General features: G+C 32.7%; 1 protein-coding gene across 1 annotated transcript; it reads left to right on the top strand.

The window, feature by feature from the left end:
- Window positions 1–1,344: 1,344 nt before the first annotated feature.
- LOC139425631 (prickle planar cell polarity protein 3) lies at window positions 1,345–21,027 on the top strand. The gene is made up of 8 exons (XM_087149584.1): window positions 1,345–1,489; window positions 2,160–2,436; window positions 2,779–2,955; window positions 4,318–4,538; window positions 6,129–6,369; window positions 17,363–17,539; window positions 18,524–18,863; window positions 20,837–21,027. The coding sequence occupies exons 2-8, from the start codon at window positions 2,185–2,187 to the stop codon at window positions 21,025–21,027; spliced, it is 1,599 nt and encodes a 532-aa protein (XP_087005710.1). The 5' UTR covers window positions 1,345–1,489; window positions 2,160–2,184.
- Window positions 21,028–21,400: the final 373 nt, after the last annotated feature.

Raw genomic sequence — 21,400 nt, 5'->3', positions numbered from 1 at the left:
CCGCCATTGCTTCTGTGGTTAACGTCACGTTGTAATCAAACTGCAGTTGAGTTGGACGGTAATTGTAGTTCAAGATGAGCGTTCGATGACGTATACTATCAAACTCACAAATGGACCAATCAGAGGTTAGCGCTGATTTCCAGCTGACGGCGTCCTGTCCTAAGAAACCAGGCCTTAAGTTCTAGTTGGAGGGGGGGGGGATCTTTTGGGGGGTTAAGAGATAAATAATTTTTCTCGGATAAGGCGTCCTCTTAATAGCCTACGACAACAACAACAACGCATGACGCAACGATGACGCATAATTTCAAACTTATGTAAGCTATGCGCAGTAAGGTTTGTAAAACTTAAGTTTATTCTGGAAAATAAGTGTAAACAATGATGGTAAGTAATGATAGAGGATTTTTTCTTACACTAATTTTCTGTTTGGATATAAAATTGGGATCGTATTAATAAAAATTTATCACATACAATAGGACGGGTTTTCCTAAATGTTAAAATAGTCATATAACATGTTAATAAAATCATGTTTAAAAAGTAATGAATTTATGTTTTACTCTTGTATCTTTAAATTATTGATAAAAACCAAAGTATACTATTAATTTGTCTAGTGTTATGTACTGCCAAGAATTTGATTCCAAACATTAAAAATTGCTTTCTGTAGGCGCATCAAAACTATAACAATAATAGGTCGGAAATTCGATCCCTATAATATGTTGTTTTTGCCTTTTTCGTCTAATTTCTACCTTGTAATCGAATAAATCTAATCTTTTTTGCACACTTCATTAAAATTGCCTTCCCCGAAATTAATTCATAACGTTTTGGTATTAAATTCAGTGATGAGTGAATTTTTTTTAAATAACATGCGCCAAATTTCTTTATTGTATGTTAATGTGATAAATTTGAATGCACAAAAGAAAGTTTTCGGACAAATAATTTCAAGTTCTGAATTCCTACTAAAAATATTTTCTTTTAATAATGCAATTAACTTTTTCAAAATTTTATATTACGGTTTAATATTTAACTCCAAAATATATAATATAATATTTTTTAATGAATAATAATTAGTTTAGCAAATAAATTACTAGCTAGTAGTTCTGCTAATAAAAAAATTACTTAATTTTTAAAGTGGGAAGAAGCACAATTAAGCAAAACAATAATTTTGAAATGCTTTGCCATGCTTGAGAGAATGAATCTGATAATATCGCGCTCATATTAAATTATTTAACTTTATATAAGTATAACGAAAATGATTACGAAATCAAAACGATCCATTTAAGCTCTAAGCTCATTACTAATTAAAAACAAACAAATGAAACACTAATTATTAATCAATTGCTCCCGATTTCTCAAAAAGATAAATAATAATTTCTTTGAAGATAATTTAGTGAGTGTTGTGCTTTCCTATTCCAATCAGATCATAAGACAGTATTTTCAAATGAATTTTCAGAAATTCTAATTATAAAGCCTCCAAAAGACGTAAGCAATACAGGTAAAAGTGTTGTTTTGAAAAAATACATACGTGCAAACTTACTTACAGTGTGTCTTCGGTAAGAACTCCCCCCACCACAAAGTCCGAGGTCGTCTGCTGCTATGAAAACAAGAATAGCGCATTTCAGGGAGGGTAGCTTTTCTTCACTCTAAAGCTTCCCGCTAGCAGCTTTTTTCGTCCCTCAATGAAATAGATATCCCACAAAAACAAATTGAAAAAATTTTTATATTTCACAAAAACAAATTGTTAAGATATGGCGTTCAGCATTCTAATTCCTCATAAATCTACCACTTATCATCTCCCCTTCAGCTGACCTGACAAATGGTCCTCTCGCCTTTCAAGCCCCCGCTCTCTAGCCTCCACGACATTCACCAAAAGCTGATAGTTCTCAGCCTAAGGCTAACAAAATAAACCGAAAAAAAAATTCCCTTTCCCTCGCCACCCCGATCCAAAACTTGTCCTAAACATTGATCCCACACTTGATATAATTATACCTCGTTTCCACAGTTACAGCCACGGCTCCAGACGAATGGCTAGGGAAGTTCTTACTTTAGACAAACTATATATATTTACGAGATTAACATATTCTTACATAATAAAAAAATTAAAATAATAATGGTTAATAGTAAACCATATGTGTATTTGTTTAACTGAAATACGTATGTTTCAGATTAGATACATTTCTCGCCATTTGAATGGAAAAACAGCCTGCGTGTGATCATTTTGAATTACTACCTCGACGAAAGCTCTGTGTTCATTGTTACAATCCTAAAGAAGATCATGCCTTTGACGACGAAGATATTTCTGATCTTAAAGAAATTCTCCAAAATATAGCGAATGTACAGGAAATTTCATATCCACTCTCTGATTCTGTATACTCTTGGCTTCCACCAAAGTGTCCTGCTAATCGTTATGAAGATTATTTTAAAGAAATACCTGTTGACATGGTAAGACGAATCGAGATTTAAAAGTTTATTTTGCACTACATAATTTTTTATAAAGTTTTCTTTTCTTCTAGAAAGTAGCTGTTTGCTTTATCTAACGAATAACGATAATAAAAATATAAATTAATATAACTGAATGGGTAATTTGAGAAATTATAACATTTCTTATATATTGCTGAGGAGCGTTATCCTATTTCTAATCAACCATTCAACTATTGCAATATAAGGTCAAAACGCAGGATTTTCTGATTATCTGTGATTGTAAATTTAAATTTAATTGAAAAAAAAAACCCAAAATATTTATTTAAAGCATGTCTTAGTTATGCTATATATTACTTTTATTAGGTGCCAAAGCTAAGATCCGAAGGTGCACTAAACAGACTGAAGGGCCTTTTCAAACAAATACCCATAACTGATCTGTCAGAGAGCCACTGTCGGTTCGTGGAGCCAGAATGCCAAGCTGATTTGAAGTCCTTTATTCAGAATCTCAAAAGCAAATATTTAAAATTTGGTTCTGTTATGGTTGGTATTAACCACTTTATTTGTCTACTTGAAGCATTCAAATTAATTTAAAATTGTTTTCTTAGATAAATTATGAACATTTTTTGACACAGAGTTATGAATCATCGTAGCTTTTTTCAATTGATACTTTTTGTTGGTCACTTTGATTCTTGAATTTTCATGTTATTGGTCTCCAGATTTCAAAAATGACCAAAATGACCTTAAAAATGCAGACAATTTTTTTAAAAAACCCAACAACCAAGTGTTAACTATAGCTTACTTTTTATTGAAAACGTCCCACCATTAGATCACCCCATCAGACCAGATCAGACCACCACGTCCCACCAGAGACTTTGAAAGTTGCGATGGGGATGGCGATCGTCGCTTCCACACACTTCTGGATTTGCCATGGCCTGGTGATTGAAGCTTTCGAGCTTCAATCACTTTTGAGTCACCCTACTGTACTTTTTCTGTTATAACCGTCGTTCAACAGCCGATCTAATTTTTGGTTTACGATTACTAATGTTCAATTCCCTAGCCTTGTAATTTTGAACCCTATCCAGAAGACAAAGGAACTCCTGGATCAAGTATTGGGAGAAATTCTGCCTTCGTGGAGAACTTTTTGATGGAACAAAACCGCATTTGAGTTACATGGAGAGGAAGACTACAAGAGCCACCCACGGTTAGCCTGATGGCGAAGGTACTGATGATCCGTCTTCCTCTGAGGATATTCCACATCAGCACTGTGGTCGGCGCAAGCCGGATTTAGATTCGTATCAACCAGCCATAGCGGATTTGTATCGACCAGCCATCACGAACGCTCTATCTCCTGAGCCAAAGTGGCTCACACCCAGAGGCTTGATTTGCTATGGGAACATGGAGGACTTTGGGACCCGACAGATTTAGCGTTCATCAGTAACCATTTACTGCACAGAGGGTCTTCGGGCAGCGGGAATCGAAACCACGACCTCTTGGACATGGGTCCAGTGTCCTATGCACCAGGCTCTTACGGCCACCCTACTGTACTTATTACTATTGTGAGTATAACATTTTGATTTTGGGTTTTTATTTCCAAAACTATGACGTCGGGAAACGAGGATAGCTCTAGAGTCGCCGATCGAAAGAAAAAAAAGAAGTGAAAGAATTGTATTTATTTTGAAGGCAAAAGAGGAAAAAAATGTGCAGTGTTTTCCTTGGCTGTAGCACTTAGACCTACCTGTCGCCGCCATGACGTCTTAACCCTCTCAGATAAAGAACATACCAAGCACCAAGAACCTGATTGGTTTCATAAAGTCAATAAGGCTCACGCCATACTTTTAACTATTATAGTCGCATTTTATTTTCATAAGTTGAAACTAATGAGGATTGATCATTTGATTTCAGGAATGGGAATCAGGTTTAACTGTTCAGTGTCCAAAATGTCTGACATTGTTTGAAAAGGGTGAATTAATTGTAAAGCCAACCCATACCAATCCACAAGCATTTCACATCGCTTGTTTTTTATGCAATAAGTGCAGTGAATACACAGTGGATTTGATTCATTGTTCTGATACAAAGGGAACTGTATATTGTGTTCGCCATTTTTCAGAAACTTTGAAAAAGAGGTAATTTTTATTTAATTTTTATTTTAGTATTAAAAATGATTATGTACTTGTAAAAATTTCTGATATTTGAAAAGCCTAAACTATTTAGTTCAAGCTAATCCGTAGCAGTGTACAGTGCGCAAAAACAAATAAATAAACAAACGGACCACACTGAATAACTTTTGATCTTATGATCGGATGTACACGTTATAGGACCCAATCCTAATAGCTGAAGGGGGTGACCTCAAATATGCTAATTAATAAGTGCAAACTGTATTTTACGTTACGAAATCCGACCCAAAACTTACTTTTTCTGAATAAGCATACTGATTCGGATTTATGACCCCACAACGTAGGGGGTAACAGCAATCTGAGAATTACAGTCCCAATAATTTGGTCAGGAGAGCGGTTCGAAGTGTGGACCACTTAATGTTAATTTTACCTTATGTCTATTTTGCACTATCTCGCGAAGTTTTTAAGTGAATTGAAAATTTTTTTACACGGAATTATAAAATTCGTTTATCCAAAAATAATTTTACGCAAAAAGTAACTTTTAGTAAATATTTTTTTAAAAATTATTCTATTTAATAATAGCTTAAAATATTTAGAATTGAAGCGCATACAATGTCTCACATCATTTTAAATAACGTAATTTTACGTGGCAAAACGCAACATTTGAACAAAATCTGCTCAATAGTTTCTGAGAAATCGAATTTTAAAGAAATTTTACTTAAAATTCAATTCCTCAGGACCGATTTTGCCGACCGTTTTTTCAACCTCACGACAGAGACAGAAATAATTTTAGTAGTACTTCAGATGCTTATTATACAGTAATGTCCCGAACTCATACATTCGATGGTTTATTTGATTTAAAGTCTGTTGGACAGATTTAAAATTTTTTCAAAATTCTATACAAAAAGAACTTTGACAATATCGCGGACATCCCTATTTAGTTACTCAAATAGTTGAAATTGAAATGATAGTACTTCTGTGCGGGCCAAGAAGTGGGCAACAGTTAGACGATAAAAATGATTTGGCTATGTATTGTTTTTTTTGTATGCCTGTTTAGGCAGTGGGGGTGCGATTGCTCCTGCTTTTCAGTGGCGCCATCTATGGCCAGGAATTCGACTTCCGCCACGCCATTCACGCTACCACAAACCGTTTATAGGGCGGGTCACATTCACACACAAAGGAGAAAGGACATAAAACACACACAGAGAGAAAGAAACATCCATGCCTTGCCCGGGATTCGAACCCAGGACCTTTCTGAGGCAAGGACAGTTCCCTGCCCCCTACACAGGCCGGTCGGCGTTGCGTATTGTTTAAAACGATTTAACGTGTTAGGGTTGGTGGAGAGATGAAGAAGAGTATTTAAATGCAATTGTGCTGTGCAATCGGTTTGGTTACCATAAAAGTTTATATGTTGTACAAAATAATTTTGAAAGGAGACTTAGCTGGTCGCCAAAGGCTGCTAGTAATCATAAATAAAAAAAAAATCACATTAAGGGGAACACTTGGTTTTAGGATACTTTTTTAAGAAATTATGTATAATTCCGGGATGTTGTATCTTATATCTATTTCCTAATCTCTTTCTCTGTATCTGTTGTGTAGATGTCATGCTTGTGACGAACTTATCTTTGCGCTACGATTTTCTCAAGCTCGTGAGAAGTTCTACCATCGAGATCATTTGTTTTGCTTCTCTCCGGATTGCGACCTTCCACTCGAGAATAATAAAGGGTTTGAGAAAGATGATGAACTCTATTGTTCCAAATGTTATGAGAAGTATTTTGCAGATGACTGTGCTAAGTGCGGAAATCGAATTGCAGTTGGTAGTCAGCATATCACACATGATGTAAGTACATTTTTACATTTCTTTTTTTACCGATAACAAAGTTTCGTAATTATTTACAGAGCCATAGAGTCTTTAAGCTCTAATAATCCTTTATATATTAATAAAATTTTAAAAATTAATCCTAAGCAATTAAATGACATATTTTTAGAAAATAATAAACTAAAGGAGGTAAGCAATTTTACGTAACTTGAAAGTGTAATTAACAAAGGTGGAACTGATGAAGATATACTAAATGGATTAAACAAAGCTTGATGCAGTTATGCTATTCTCAATAAATTCTGAAGAAATAAAAAGACAACAAATTCAACAAAAATTAGTATTTTCAATACTAATGTTAAATCTCTCCTACCATATGGATCTGCGATATGGCATAGCAATAAAAATTACACGAGAAATCTTCAAGTATTTATTGACAACTGTTTACGAGGAATCTTGCGTATTAAGTGGTTCCATAAAACTCGTGATGCAGAAATCCTTATGAATGATCAGTCCTTAGAAAAGCAAAACAGAAACTGATTGATCTGGAAATTAAAAAACGCAAATGGAAATGGGTGGGCCATGTTGTACGTAAATCTGACAAATTTAAAGTAAAACAAGTTTTTGATTTGAACCCTCAGTGCAACAGAAAAAGATGAAGACCTAAAAATACTTGGCAAACGACGATAATAAACGAATTGAAAACAGTAGGAAGGACATGGAGAGAGGCAAAATATTTGGCCACAAATAGAGTGAGTTGAAAAGCTATGATAGAAGCCCTATGCTCCAATTCGGAGTGAAAAGGAATATGAATATGGATATAGTATGGATCCTACATATTAGAGCTGCTCCAGCCAGCATAAGGGAACGACGTCTCCATAACAAGCTCTAAATATCTTCAAATAAAACAATTGTATTTCCTTTATTTTTCTATAATTTCTATTAAAATCACTATGTAATTCTCCAAGGCATCTCAGGTGAGTCTTTTTTGGCCTCTGCAGGAGCTATTTTTCCAGTAATGAGCATTTTAAATTCAGCTGTTCCATCAAATTAGGGTTAGAGTACCCGGCGGCCATGTTTATATGATTTCCAATGTAGAGCGACTTCTTCGCCAAATTCATCACCGTTTAATATTACTTAAACTAGTTCATTTTTACCTCAAAATATTTCTTTTACATTGCTCAAGCGATTTCCTATTATAATATATATATATATTTTAATTTTGGTCGCCTGGTTCTCTTTTAAACAGTTATCTACTTTTATGTGTCCTGTATTTAACATAGCTTTTCGCTATACTATTGATCAGCAAAAGTTTAAACATTGGCTTTAAACGTCGTTAAACTAATGTTAATCTTAAATTTATAATAGATAATACTTTAAATAGTTTGTGATTGTATAAAATTAATATCTTCTAATTATCCCATTTCTACGATTTTCTATGATTTTTTAAAAATATATCCACTTTCCTTAAAATCATCGGTGTTCTATCACATAACAAATCAAAATAAATAATATGAATAAAGATACAGTTACTTTTTATCATTCAATTTCATAGCTCACTTTTCCTTTTGTTTTTTTCTATCATTATAATACTGCAATAGCCTAATAACATGAGATCATGTATATTCCATGTTAAATAATAGTTTTGAAATTCAATGCTTACACCTAGTATAAAGATATCTTTTCTTTTCTACATATCTTAGTGCCATGTTAAGACTACTCATACATAAGTTTGGGTCATTATATTTATTTCTCACTGAATTTTAATAAAATGTTATGAATCAATTTTGCTTCTGTTTGAGTTAAAAAATTTTAACCAATAGCTCCAGACATATTGACCCAAATTTAATTTCCTTTGTTTTCTATTCAATATTTTAACCATTCAGGCAAAATACTTAGGATTATCTTAAACAAATAATTAAGGTCATTCAAGCACTCTCTCCCGACCACCTGACCCTATTTTGACAATTCTTAGTTCTCTACATAATCATTAAACAAACCTCGAAAACAACATTCGTTTGTTTCAAATTAATATTAAAACATAGTTAAATCACTCGCTCCCGACCACCAGACTCTAAAATGAATTTCCAAAGTTTCAGGACCAATGAAATAACAAATTAAATAAACAAATAGAATGGTTAAATTCTCCATTCCCAACTTTTAATTTCTTAACTCTAATTGATGGAACACCTCCACTGTTATGATATTTACATAATGACATTAATTTCTTCATCAAGATTCTCTCCCACCAATCTCTTGCTACTCTATAACTGTAATTTAACACAATACTCACAACCCAATGTTTACTATTCTTACTTTCTTCTTTTTAAGTTCTTACAGATTTTATTTATTTCTTAATCTGAAAGTTTGCTCATTCTGGGGGCTTCTTTGGGGACTGGGATTGACTCATCATCGCCACATTTCTCATTGCATAAAAAAAAACACCCACAAAATAAATATTGTTACACTTCAACGCAGCCTTTTGCCTAAAACAATGGACTCCAAAAAAGACTGGTCCTGTTTGGATGCCAAAAATCCAATTGATAAACTACTACTTGTAATTATAAGAAACATCAATCACACAGTTAGAGACCAATCTCCTACTCTACCAAAATACCAACGTGAAAACTGCTACAATGCAATTCGTAGTATAAAGGAAATCTTGACAGAGAAGACACAACAGGACTTACTAGTTCCACAATCTGATCAATTAACTACAATTGGGAACAAAATAGACGAACTATCCCAACAGATTCAAGAATTACGGAATACAGCACCAACGTACAGTGAAGTCCTTAAAAGACCTCCTCCACCTGCTCCAATCATTTTACTAGCTAGCAAAGACTGCCCAACAGATGACATTATGAAAACAATTACGACCAATGCGAATAAGCCAATAGTGAAGAAAATGTACAAAAATGATAAGATAGTGGAGATAAAATTCTACAGCAACAGCGACAAAGACAAACTAACAGAATGTATAAAAAACACTGGACTACCATTTAAGGATAAAGTCAAGCGATTGAATTCACTCATTATACTTAATGTACCAACAACCCATAATGACGAGGAAATATTGGACAGAATCAAGCAAAGTTCTAAATATCACGATGATTTGGACGAAGTGAACATCATAAAATCAATCTCACACAAAACTGACGAAACCAAAAAACACGTTATCCTTAAAGTCTCGCATCCACTAGCTCTCCATCTACTTGACATAAATTATATATATATTGGTTTCAACAAATGTTACATAAAGAAAAGGATAACCCTCTTACGCTGCAGACACTGTCAGCTCATTGGACATCACCAAGATAATTGTAAAAATCACGTATCCTGTGAGACATGTGGAGGAAATCATCCCAAAGAAAACTGCACAAATGAAACACATTCGTGTATCAACTGTCTAGAATCAAACCAACGCTACAAAAAGAATCTCAACTACCATCATACCGCAGCGGATCCAGCGTGCCCGAGCTACCTAAGAGCACTGGACAATCTCAAGAAACAACAACAAGTTCATCAGCGGAAGATCTTCTCAAACCAGCATCTGAGGTACTAACTCAGACAATAAGACACTTTCTATCCAAAACAGACTTCGAAGTTAAAGCCCGCAGACTAAAAACTGTTATATATACGTTAAATTTTTATTTCTTTTTTTTTTTTAAATTTTGTTCTTTATTAATTTCTATTTTCCTTAATTTTCTTACTTTTTTACATTTCAAATATTTTCTCTTTTCTTTTTCATTCAAAACTTTAATTTACTATTCTCTTTATTTAACTAACAGTAAAAGAAAAAGGAAACTGATATTAATTTAATTATTTATTCCTACAAAATAATAATAACTTACGATAATAATAATATAATTTATAATTTTTTTAACATATTTTTTTTATCCTTCACTTCATCTTAACATCCTCTTATCAAGTCAAAATTTTCTTCTGGAGTGCTCAAAGGTCTACTTTAAGCTATCTTTTCTCTGATGCATAATTCGTATCTTACTCAAATTAAAAATTTCACTATTTCAACAAACCTTGATAATTTAAAAATTTTACAAATTAATCTTCAGAGGAGTAAGTCAGCAATGGCTACACTACAAAAGACAGTTACTGAACACGACATTGACATAGTTTGCTTCCAAGAGCCATACTGTCCCAAAAATAAAATTCTCAGCTTCCCTTTATCTTGGAAAATTTTTCACTCAACTGACAAAAAAAGTGATATCTTTATTCTCAATAAATCAGTAATACCCCTACAATTAATTTCATTGAATAATTCAGTAGCAATCTCAATAAATTCTTGCAACAACCCAGATCCACTAATCTTAATCTCATTTTATAATTCCCCTTCGGACAATGAAAATCAATTAATTAAAGATCTACTTTTTCACACCTCAAAATACTCTAACAACTCTACTCTTCTAATTTGCGGGAACTTTAATGCACATCACGACTTCTGGGGTTACGCTAACACTGATGCCAGGGGAGATGCACTGTTTGAACTTATTATTTCTAACAATCTAAAAATATTAAACACCCAAAACGCTCCACCAACGTTTGTTACTACTCGATCTTCCTCCTTTCCAGATTTAACGCTAACAAATAGTCAGGAGCTCCTCAACTATTCGAATTGGGAAGTTTTAGACACAGAAACAAACTCTGACCATAAATACATCAAAATCCAACTAAACAATTCTTTTTCTTTCTCATCCTTTATTATATTTAAAACAAAATACGGTAATCATAACAAATTTAAGAAAAACTTTTCAAAATTTCATAATGAATTAAATAGTAATTTAGACAACATAAACACTCAATTACAACTAAACGATTTCACAGACGATTTAATCAATAAAATTTTTAATTCTTGTAAGCTTTCGTATAAAACAAAAGCATTTAACAAGCAATCAAATCCCACAGGGTGGAATAGTAAATTGTTGATACTCCAAAAAGAACTGCAAGCGACTAGGAAAAGATACCAACGTTCAAAAATAGAAGACGAAATTTCCAAATACAAAATCATCTATAAACTTAAAAGAGCCCATTTTAAAAAAGAAATTCTCAAGGCTAAATATAATAGTTGGAAATTTTTATGTGAAAACACCAACAATACATTTGGAAAGCACTATAAAACATCTTTTAAGACAAATCCTCATCCCTCTATATTTACAGATATATTTAACACTAACTCACCTTTAGAAGAAGCGTCACATATTTTAGAGAATCTCTTCCCAGACAATAACATAATCCCAATAGATAATTTCCATTACCCAAATTCTAATCTTGACCCACCTTTTACATACAATGAATTAGATAATTTAATTAAAACTCTAAATAATAATAAAGCCCCTGGCATCGACGGTATTGATAACATAATAGTCAAAAAGCTTTTTCTATTTTTTGGTAATCTAATTCTAAAATTTTTCAACAAATGTCTCTTACACAAATGCTTTCCAGATCATTTTAAAAAAGGGCAAGTCTTGCTATTTTTGAAAACTAATAAAAATCCAAAACTATTATCATCATATAGACCAATTACACTACTCCCTTGTCTAGGCAAATTTCTAGAAAAACTTATTGCCAAGAGAATAAACTACTATATAGAAAAATATAAAATTTTATCAGACAAACAATTCGGTTTTCGTTTCGGCAAATCTATAAATCATGCACTTCAAAATTTTCTAGATAATCTAAAGCATCTCAAAAACAACTTTAAACATGTCGCAGCCATTTCCCTTGATATTAAAAGCGCTTTTGATAATATACAATATAATTTAATTTATAAAGAAATTTCAACTTCAAATCTCCCTAAAAATTTATGTCACATGATAGAAGATATCAACAGAAATAGAATTGCTATTCTATCAACAAATCAAGGATTCAAAACAAAACATATACTCAAAGGTTGCCCACAGGGTTCTTGCATAGGTCCGACATCTTGGAATTTTTTAATCAATAGCTTGCTCAATACAGATATGAACAATCAAATTATACAAGCATTTGCCGACGACATCATTCTATTAACGTTTGGAAATTCAAGAAGAGATTTAGAAATTAATACTAACAACACACTCAATATTATTCAAAATTGGCTAACAAGTAATAATCTCAATTTATCAATAGACAAATCTGTTTTCATCCATTTCTCCAACTCAAGCAGGGGTCCAATCTTCAAAATAAACAACCAAAAAATCTCACAAAAGAACCATTTCAGATATTTGGGAGTGATATTAGATAGGAGTCTTAACTGGGGTCCACATGTTAAAGTCCTGAAAGAGAAATCACACCAACTACTCACTTCTCTTTTTTAAATTAATACAAAATCCTGGGGTATAAACCAAAGAGCTCGTAAACTCATATATAAAACTGTTATAATCCCTTCCTTAGCCCATGGTTCATGTGCATGGGCACAAAAAATCTCGCCTAGAATATCAAGAACTTTAGACTCAATCCAAAGGAAATTTCTTCTAAATATCACAAGAGCCTATCATTCCACTCCTACAGCTGCTCTACAAGTCTTAGCTGGATTCCCACCTCTCTCAGAACAGATTGCGTCGTTGTCGTGTTCAATAATCATAACTCAACTTAAAAGAGACATTTCCTATAACAATATAAATTATCAATACAGTACTTACGAGGAAAAACAAACAATAACTATTTTTCACCCCTCTCAGTCTATCACTAATTTAATCAGTTTAGAAGAAAATAAAAACTATAATCATTTAGATCCATACAATTTTTTCACAGACGGTTCAAAAACAAATACTGGAACTGGTTTTGCATTCTTCAACATAAATCATTCTAATCATTACACAATTAATAATAACAACTCAGTCTTTCAAGCTGAACAACTTGCTATTTTAGAATGCATTAGATTCATCAAATCACAGACTTCATTTAAGGCATCTAAAAAATATACAATCTGGTCGGATTCTAAAGCAGCATTATACTCTATAATCAACCCAAGCACGAAAAATTCACTCTCGGCTAAAATACAAAAATTACTCCTCAATACAAATATATTTATCTCATGGATTAAAGCACATGATGACAGAACAGGTAATGAAAATGCAGATGCCCTAGCTAAATTATCGACAACTAAACAACAAAATTACTCATATCCCTTCCCGATCTCACATCTTAAAAATCAACTTCAGAACTCTGTATCACAAATTTGGCAAAATTATTGGTACAATTCAGATAAGGGAAGAAGATTATATAAAATTATTAATAAAGTAGATTATTTTAAGACGATACCATCAAAACAAGAAATCTGGTTTCTAACTGGGCATGGTCCTTTTCCATGTTATTTTAAATATCTAAACATCTCAGATAATGATCACTGCACGTGCGGCCTTCTGGGCACTCCAGAACACTATCTTACGGAATGCATCTATACAGCTTCATGGCATACTCGTGCATCGAATATCACTAATCTACCAACTTGGCAAAAACAATTCATAACTAACAATACACTTAAAGCCAAATTATTATTGGTAATGAATTTTCTTTCTGATAATGATAATATTCTAAAATTTTAAATATATAAAAAAAAAAATATTATATATTTTGGAATGCTTACCTATATGTTGTAAATACTGTACATAACTTTTCTATTTAACTTATTATTTATTATAATAACATTTTAATTACTTTTTTTTATTATTTAATACCTATAAATCAAAATTTTAATGGAGAACTAAATATATATATATACACTGGTTATCATAAATTAAGGAAAAATCACAAAAATAGCGATAACTCTTTCAAAAGTAAGCCAAACCGTGCAAAATTTGCATATGTTGTCCACTAAGAGTAGCTGAGTAAAATTGCAATATGCAAATTAGTGGCGCTGCACTCGGCTTACGTCATCTGCCTGGAGCATAAAAGTCCAAGTTTGAGAGAAAGCACACAAATTTTACTGTGATTGCGACATTGAAAATCTGAGATAGCCAATTCGTAATAATGACCTCTAGGCATCATTTGCCTGAAGAACTACGATGGAGAGCCATCGGGAGAGTCATAGAGGCAGGGCAGAGTCAATCAGAAGTGGCCAGATGGCTAAATGTGAGTCCATCTGTGGTTCATAGACTTTGGAGGCAATTTCAAACCACAGATTCGGCATCTAGGACGTTCAGTCAAGGACGGCCAACTGTTACGACCAGTGCCGATGACCGATATTTGACATTAAGTGCACGCAGGAATAGAACCGCTACTCCGACACATCTTAGATCCTCTCTTGCTGCAGCCACCGGAAGGTTGGTGTCAACGTCAACTGTGCGCAGAAGGCTCCACGAAGGTGGTCTGTATGCGAGACGACCAGCCATTTGCGCGCCGCTCACATCACGCCATAGGAGAGACCGTTTGCAGTGGGCCCGACAACATGTCCACTGGACGTCAGATCAATGGAGGCCTGTTCTCTTTACGGATGAGTCCAGGTTTAGTCTAGAAAGTGACAGTAGACGTTATTTGATATGGAGAGAACCTGGGACCCGTTATCATCCATCAAACATCCGTGAAAGAGATGCATACGGAAGAGGCAGTGTCTGTGTTTGGGGAGGCATATCCTTAGGAGGGCGCACATACCTCCATGTCTTTCCAAGGGGAACCGTGAATGCTCAGGTTTATCGAGACAACATCCTTGATGCTTATGTGCGCCCATATGCCGGGGCAATTGGTGATTGCTTCCTGTTACAGGACGATAATGCAAGACCACACAGAGCTCGCATTGTTGATGATTATCTTCAACAGGAAACAATTACTCGCATGGAGTGGCCAGCTCGATCCCCGGACTTGAATCCTATCGAGCACGTTTGGGATGCTCTAGGGAGGCGTGTATCTGCCATCAATCCGCCCCCTCAGACCCTTGCCACGCTTGCAACTGCTTTACAAGAGCAATGGCTCTCACTTCCTATTGAACTGATAGACCGCATAATTGAAAGCATCACACATCGCTGTTTGTGCTGTATTGCTTCTAGAGGCAATCATATTCCATATTAAAGGTACTTTTTCTATTGCAAACCGATACTTCCAATTTGTTTATTTTATACATGTGCTAATTTCTATACTACTATTAATGTCTGATAATTTCTTTTTATGTTGTTTAATACCTTACTATGTGTTGTATATTGTGGGTAAGTTTCATAAAATTCCATGTGTAATTTCTTGAGTTATCGCGATTTTTGTGAATTTTCCTTAATTTATGATAACCAGTGTATATATATATTTATTTATTACCCTTTTTTTTCTCCCTTTATATTAATTTACTTTCCAAAATTCATTTATTGTCACTTTCTATACGTCATATATATATTGTTTAAACTATAATTAATATTTCTGTCTATTTGTAAACAAAGTAATATTTCTGCATATTTGTAAACAAAATTGTAACCTCCTTTCTTTTGAAACTCTAAATTGATTGAGGTTGGCTGGAAGTAGTTTCCAGACGCGGATTATACGGGTAAGGGTTTTACTAACCTATGTACGTATCCGCGTCTTGAAGGAAAGGATCCTACATATTAATTTCCTTAAATTTACCCAATCCATTTCGCAAAAGATAAAGGAGTATAGCTTATAGCAGTCTTCTGCAGGTTTGATCATAATTCTGCAAGAACCTACTTGATGATGACGATTGATGTTGGCGTTGATGAGTTTGGCGTTACGCTAAGTATAAGTCTTCTTGAAACTTTTTTTTTTACCCACTATACTTTTTTTGGTACTTTTCATTAGAGAAGAAGTGAAGTGGTTATGGTAAACCATGTGATTTAAATCAGATTTAATTGGATACCTGTAAGCGATGACACGCGTATGTGTCAAATCTGATAAGTTTCTGATTCGACAATTGCAACGATTTACTACGATGACGTCACTCGAAGGTATTTAAGTGATTCAATTTGAATATTTTTAGACGACCTTGTGAAAGACGGGTTGAATAGTTTTTAATCTCAGCTATGGAGTCAGTGTCATTACTATGTTGTTATAGAGAAATTAAATCATAGCTTCATAGATTTATTCTACGAATATTGCCTTTCGCTACTCTCTTCCTTTATGGTTTCTTCATTACCATGAATCCTTCATACTAATTAAGGCTCCTATACTATCAGAGCTGACCTATCAAGCAATATTGGAGCAAAAAAGTCTGCAAGTTAACATTATGTTAGTATTGTGCTTATGTTAGCTCTTTGGAGCAAAAATAGATGATGAGTCGGCCTGTCTAATTCAGGGGCTCTAATACTAATGTTTGTGTATGCATAATATATTGTTTTAAAATTAAAATTAGTTAAACATTTGAAAAGTAATCACGTGTAAAATTAACTTTTAAACAAACAAGTTGAAAAAAAAAACTATGTGAAATACATAACAAAAAAATAAATAAATAAAATAAAGCAATAGTCGTCATCGTAAAGAAAAATATTAACTAACCCACGTTATCAACTGACATTGACTAAAGTCATGATTTTCTCTTCGAAAGACAAATATTGGCTTATAAATCCATATTTGTTTGAGATCTCTTGTTTTCATTTCCAGTTGTATAATTAATTTAGTCGCCATATGTCCATCTTAAAACTTTAATTACTAATGTTAAGATGGTGGCAATTTCGGCCTTCACATTTTCTTCAAGTGAATTGTACAAATTAAAACTCATTGTTGTAAAATAATTTGTTAACCAGAAAAAATCTTGATGCCCTTAATTTATCGTAAAATAAAATTTTAAAATGATACAGGAATACAATTATTAAATAATCATTTTAATGGACCCGTTTTCGAAGCAATAAAATTCCTATTTGATAAAAAAATAATTCTGCTTGCAATTATAGCTCGTAACTGTAAATTGCGTAGTAAGTTCTATTTTATTTTTCTATTGTTATATTTTTTTAGTATAGTTAATTAAAGTGAAATAATATATTTTAATATTGAAAATAAACTATTTTTTTATGAGGTATATACATATTTAATCGAAATCAGTATTAAAGAACATTTAGAACGCGAATTGAAAATTTCTTTTTATTTTCAGGGTAAGTGTTGGCATTTGAATTGTTTCACTTGTGAGAAATGTAAAGAAGTTCTCTCAGACTTCTCAGAACACGAAGGAAAGTTTTATTGTACCAACTGCTATAATGAAGATATTGCACCGCGTTGCAAAGGGTGTGGAGAATTGTTTGAAGGACACGTAAAAGTCGCCAAATTTGGTGTTAGTATCAAATTAAGCAGTTCTATTAGTTAGTAAAATGACCTTGAAGGGAATGAAAGTAATACAGTCTAGTTATTTATATGCATTACTAGCTGGAATATCCGTTTTTCGTACGGTGTGAAAATGAATGATCAATAAATCAGTATTAATCAACACTAAGAAATCATGCACAAAACTGGAAGGCATGCGCCGATACAATTAATTAAGCTAAAACACATAATTGTTTTATATTATACCTTCCCTGTAGCTTTCTTTATGTTATCAGATTAAGCAAAAAACAGTTTTTTAGAAGTTCCTTCCTATAGAAAAAAGATTATATACGTATATGCAGTATCGTTTGACATGATGCTATTGCTCGACGTTAACTCCCTAGAGTTAAAAATTACCATAATTAACAATTTTTTTCAGGTTCCTATCCCTTACTTTTCCCTTTCTGGTGGCTTCGTGCTTTCCCGAATTTGTACACGGTACATACACGTAAACAATCTGCTTTACTTAGATAAATTTCTTAATAACGTTTTTTTTTAATAATAATTTTTTTTAAAATTATTTTTTTCTTCTTCTCTTTCCTCCTTTTAGACTTTGTTTGATTGTTTGCTTTTATTCAAAATTTGTTGTTTTATTCCGTAAATGATAAAAATTGTCACATTAATGAATCAAAAGGAGCAAAATTTGACCTACTTTAGAACTTCTTGATGCCCTTAATTTGTGTGTTACGTGGAATAAAAAACAACATGTTTCGTCATAGATTGGTAAGTGACATTGGTACAACAAGAACATCTTTTTAGAAATGTTACTGTTGGCGCTAGAAATTGTTTAGTAGTTGCCCTTTACACGCACCAAGTGAATATAATGTAATAAAAACCAAGATTTGCGTTGTAATTCTTATATAATTGAATTATAAAATAATTATTATTTAAAGTGAAGAAAAATTGAAAATCTTACACATATGTAGTTAGTAAACTATGTTTTTCAACATTATAGGATGACATCTACCATGTGGGCTGCTTTAAATGTTTTGATTGCAAGAAAGTTATTGGAACTGATAGCTTCATACCCCACAATGATAAAATTTACTGCAAAGAATGCTACACCAGAAATTTCGGTATCAAGTGCAACAGATGCAAGTATGCCATAACTGAGGATCAAGGAGTTATGCACAACAAGAAGCCCTATCACATCAATTGTTTTACGTGTCATAACTGTTCCACTCTGTTGGCTGACATACCGTTCAAAACTGTTGATGATGAATGGTTCTGCCTGTCTTGCTATGCAATGAAAAAGAATAAGATATGTCAGGCTTGTGGAGAACTAATTGACTTAGGTAAACACTTATGTATTGCTTCCTCCCATCGACAATTTCGTTACAAATTGACTTGTTATCATTTATAAACAAGGAAATGTGTTAGGAATGAAATGGCAATTTAAAGTAGTTTCCAGATTTGGGCTTCCTTATTGATTTAAAATATCCAACCTTTCCTGGTTGTTAGTTTCCCTCGTTTTTTTAAGGATAATGATAGAGAATTTTCAATTATTGTTCTTTATTCAACTAACAAAAGTTCAAATGGTGACGTAAATTTTGGTATTTCCTTGTTATATACGATGACAATTTCAGAAGTATATAGGATATAAGCTGAAGATTATTCGTCTTATACAGTAGATTCTATGGTAAAAGGGGACTTCTCGTTTAAAACCTGAACTATGAAGTAAGAGGAAAATTTTAAATCATGCTAAAATATTTCGTGAATCCCATAGAAATGCTACTTTTTTGAAGAAAAAAAAGTTCATTTCTAAGTGATTCACGAAATGTCTCTTCACGAATTGCCCCAAACATTTTGTGAAGAGATATCAAGAATAACAGTGGCAATAATTAAACAGAAAAATTATACTTAAAAATGAACAATTACTTCAATGTATAGGAAGATAAAAAAAATTGTGTGAATTGATAAAGCGAGGCAAGACTTCAAATTATCGAGAATAAGTCAATTAAAAACATGTAATTATAAACAGAAGGTTATCGTTTTTATAAATAGAGTGCCATTTAAAATCTGGAACAGTCCTCTTAACATTTTAAACTGCTTCAGCTACAGCTATAAAATTGGTGTTCTAGGTATAGTAATATTGCCATGCGCTACTTTATTGAACTTTATAGAGCACCACCTGGAGATAAACTGATGAGTTAGCATTCTAAAATCGGAAACCGTGAGAATTAGGAAGAAAAAGCTGGATTCAAAGTTGTCACTAATTTAGTACAAATGGACACCTTATAGATAAGAAAAAACCTTCATGTCTTGAAACAGGTTTCTGTTTGATTTTGAATTTATACATTGCAAAGTAACAGAATAAACTTAAGGAAAAAAAAGAAGAGCAACTAAAAATCACAAGATACCTTCATTTTCGATATTCAAGATTTGCTTAAGCTGCGTTGAAAATCAGTCAATCAGTCCCAAAATTAGCAACTAAAAACATTTTTGTTGTTGTTGTAAAATTTGACATTATTCATCCACAAAGTCTCCTCTAAAAATGATAGATTTATTTCACTATTTCTATAACCATTTCGAGGACGTTATTAGATTCCATTAAAAAAAGCTTTATGTTTTGATGTGATTTTTTCATTTGTTCCAAATTTCTCTCTCTGGAGTATAATTTTGAGAATTGCTAACAGGTAAAAGTGTTTAGATTCCTTATCAAAAGAATGAGGTGGATTCTTATTAAATACATACTGCATAGCCACTAAAGCTTGACACCACTTTTAAAGCTATAGCTGAAGAAATTTAAAACTTAAATAATTGGTCGGATTTGTTGGGAAATCCTGTATGCTTTATAAATTCTGATAAAAAATGTAGTCATTAAGAGTATCAAATTAGTAACGCGCAAAAATATGTAAAACTTAATCCGAATTTGATGCATCATTACAAAGTTAAATCAAAGATGTGATGAAAATAGTTAGAAGCGCCTACCGTTTAGAATCTATTTTCAACTTCATTCGACAAATAAAGGTTTTTTAAAATGATTTTAATTCCTTTTAGTTCCGATTGATTTTCATTCCTTAGATTTTAAGAAATTTTTTCCCTTCTTTTGCAAAAATTCAGATTAATGTTTTCCTTTTAGAAATTGATTAAAGTCATCACCTAGTTAGTGCATGAAATTAAACTAGTTAATAAAGTTTGTCAAATTTAAAGTATGCGTGCAGTATTAAGGAATTGTTTAAGAGGCGAAATGTGGGTGCATACATTTTTTCTTTAAGAACTATGACTTTCATGTTTATGTTACACAAAAGTCTATTTTTCATTATAGGAGAGAATAATTTATTGTACGTTTTTGAAGATTACAAATGGCACCCTGACTGTTTTGTTTGCAAATCTTGTCAGCGTTCCTTAGCAGGTTCTATGTTCGCCATGCGTGGTAGTGATATTTTCTGTCAGAATTGCTGTAGTCAAGAGTCAACATCTTCGGCAACTGCAAAGCCCGCAGATTCTACCGTGTGACCTGATGTGAATGTCATCTATAATTGTAAATCATATGAGTAATTTTGTCATAAATGGAATAATTATTATGGTGCCTGTAATTTTTCTAATCACTTTATTTTAATCTTATCATATAAACCAACTGATATTATAAATTTCTAATTGAATATTAAATAGTGGTGCATCTAATGCTGTTAAATTTTGTTAAAATCATGTCTTTAATTTGTTTTGGTGTTGATATCACAAATCTAAAATGTATGTTTATAAATTCACATGAATTTTGCACTCTGACTGAAAAATAGTACTTAATCCTGAAATATATATATGAAGAAGATCGGAACAAAAACTGATGAAGTGGAATTTCTTCCTGTAACCGAAAAATAATGTTTAATTT

The sequence above is a fragment of the Parasteatoda tepidariorum genome, chromosome 8 (assembly GCF_982258835.1).
Source record: "Parasteatoda tepidariorum strain Cologne lab strain chromosome 8, Ptep-v5.0, whole genome shotgun sequence".
Taxonomy (NCBI): Eukaryota; Metazoa; Arthropoda; class Arachnida; order Araneae; family Theridiidae; genus Parasteatoda; species Parasteatoda tepidariorum.
This window is presented reverse-complemented; position numbering and strand designations above follow the sequence as displayed.

What these genes read in the sequence shown, in the direction of transcription:
- LOC139425631 (XM_087149584.1), top strand. Translation starts at nt 2,185, where the DNA reads ATGGAAAAACAGCCTGCGTGTGATCATTTTGAATTACTACCTCGACGA. An exon ending in TCAGAAACTTTGAAAAAGAG is followed by an intron (nt 4,539 to 6,128) that starts GTAATTTTTATT and finishes TCTGTTGTGTAG; the next exon opens with ATGTCATGCTTGTGACGAAC. An exon ending in GTCAGCATATCACACATGAT is followed by an intron (nt 6,370 to 17,362) that starts GTAAGTACATTT and finishes TTTTATTTTCAG; the next exon opens with GGTAAGTGTTGGCATTTGAA.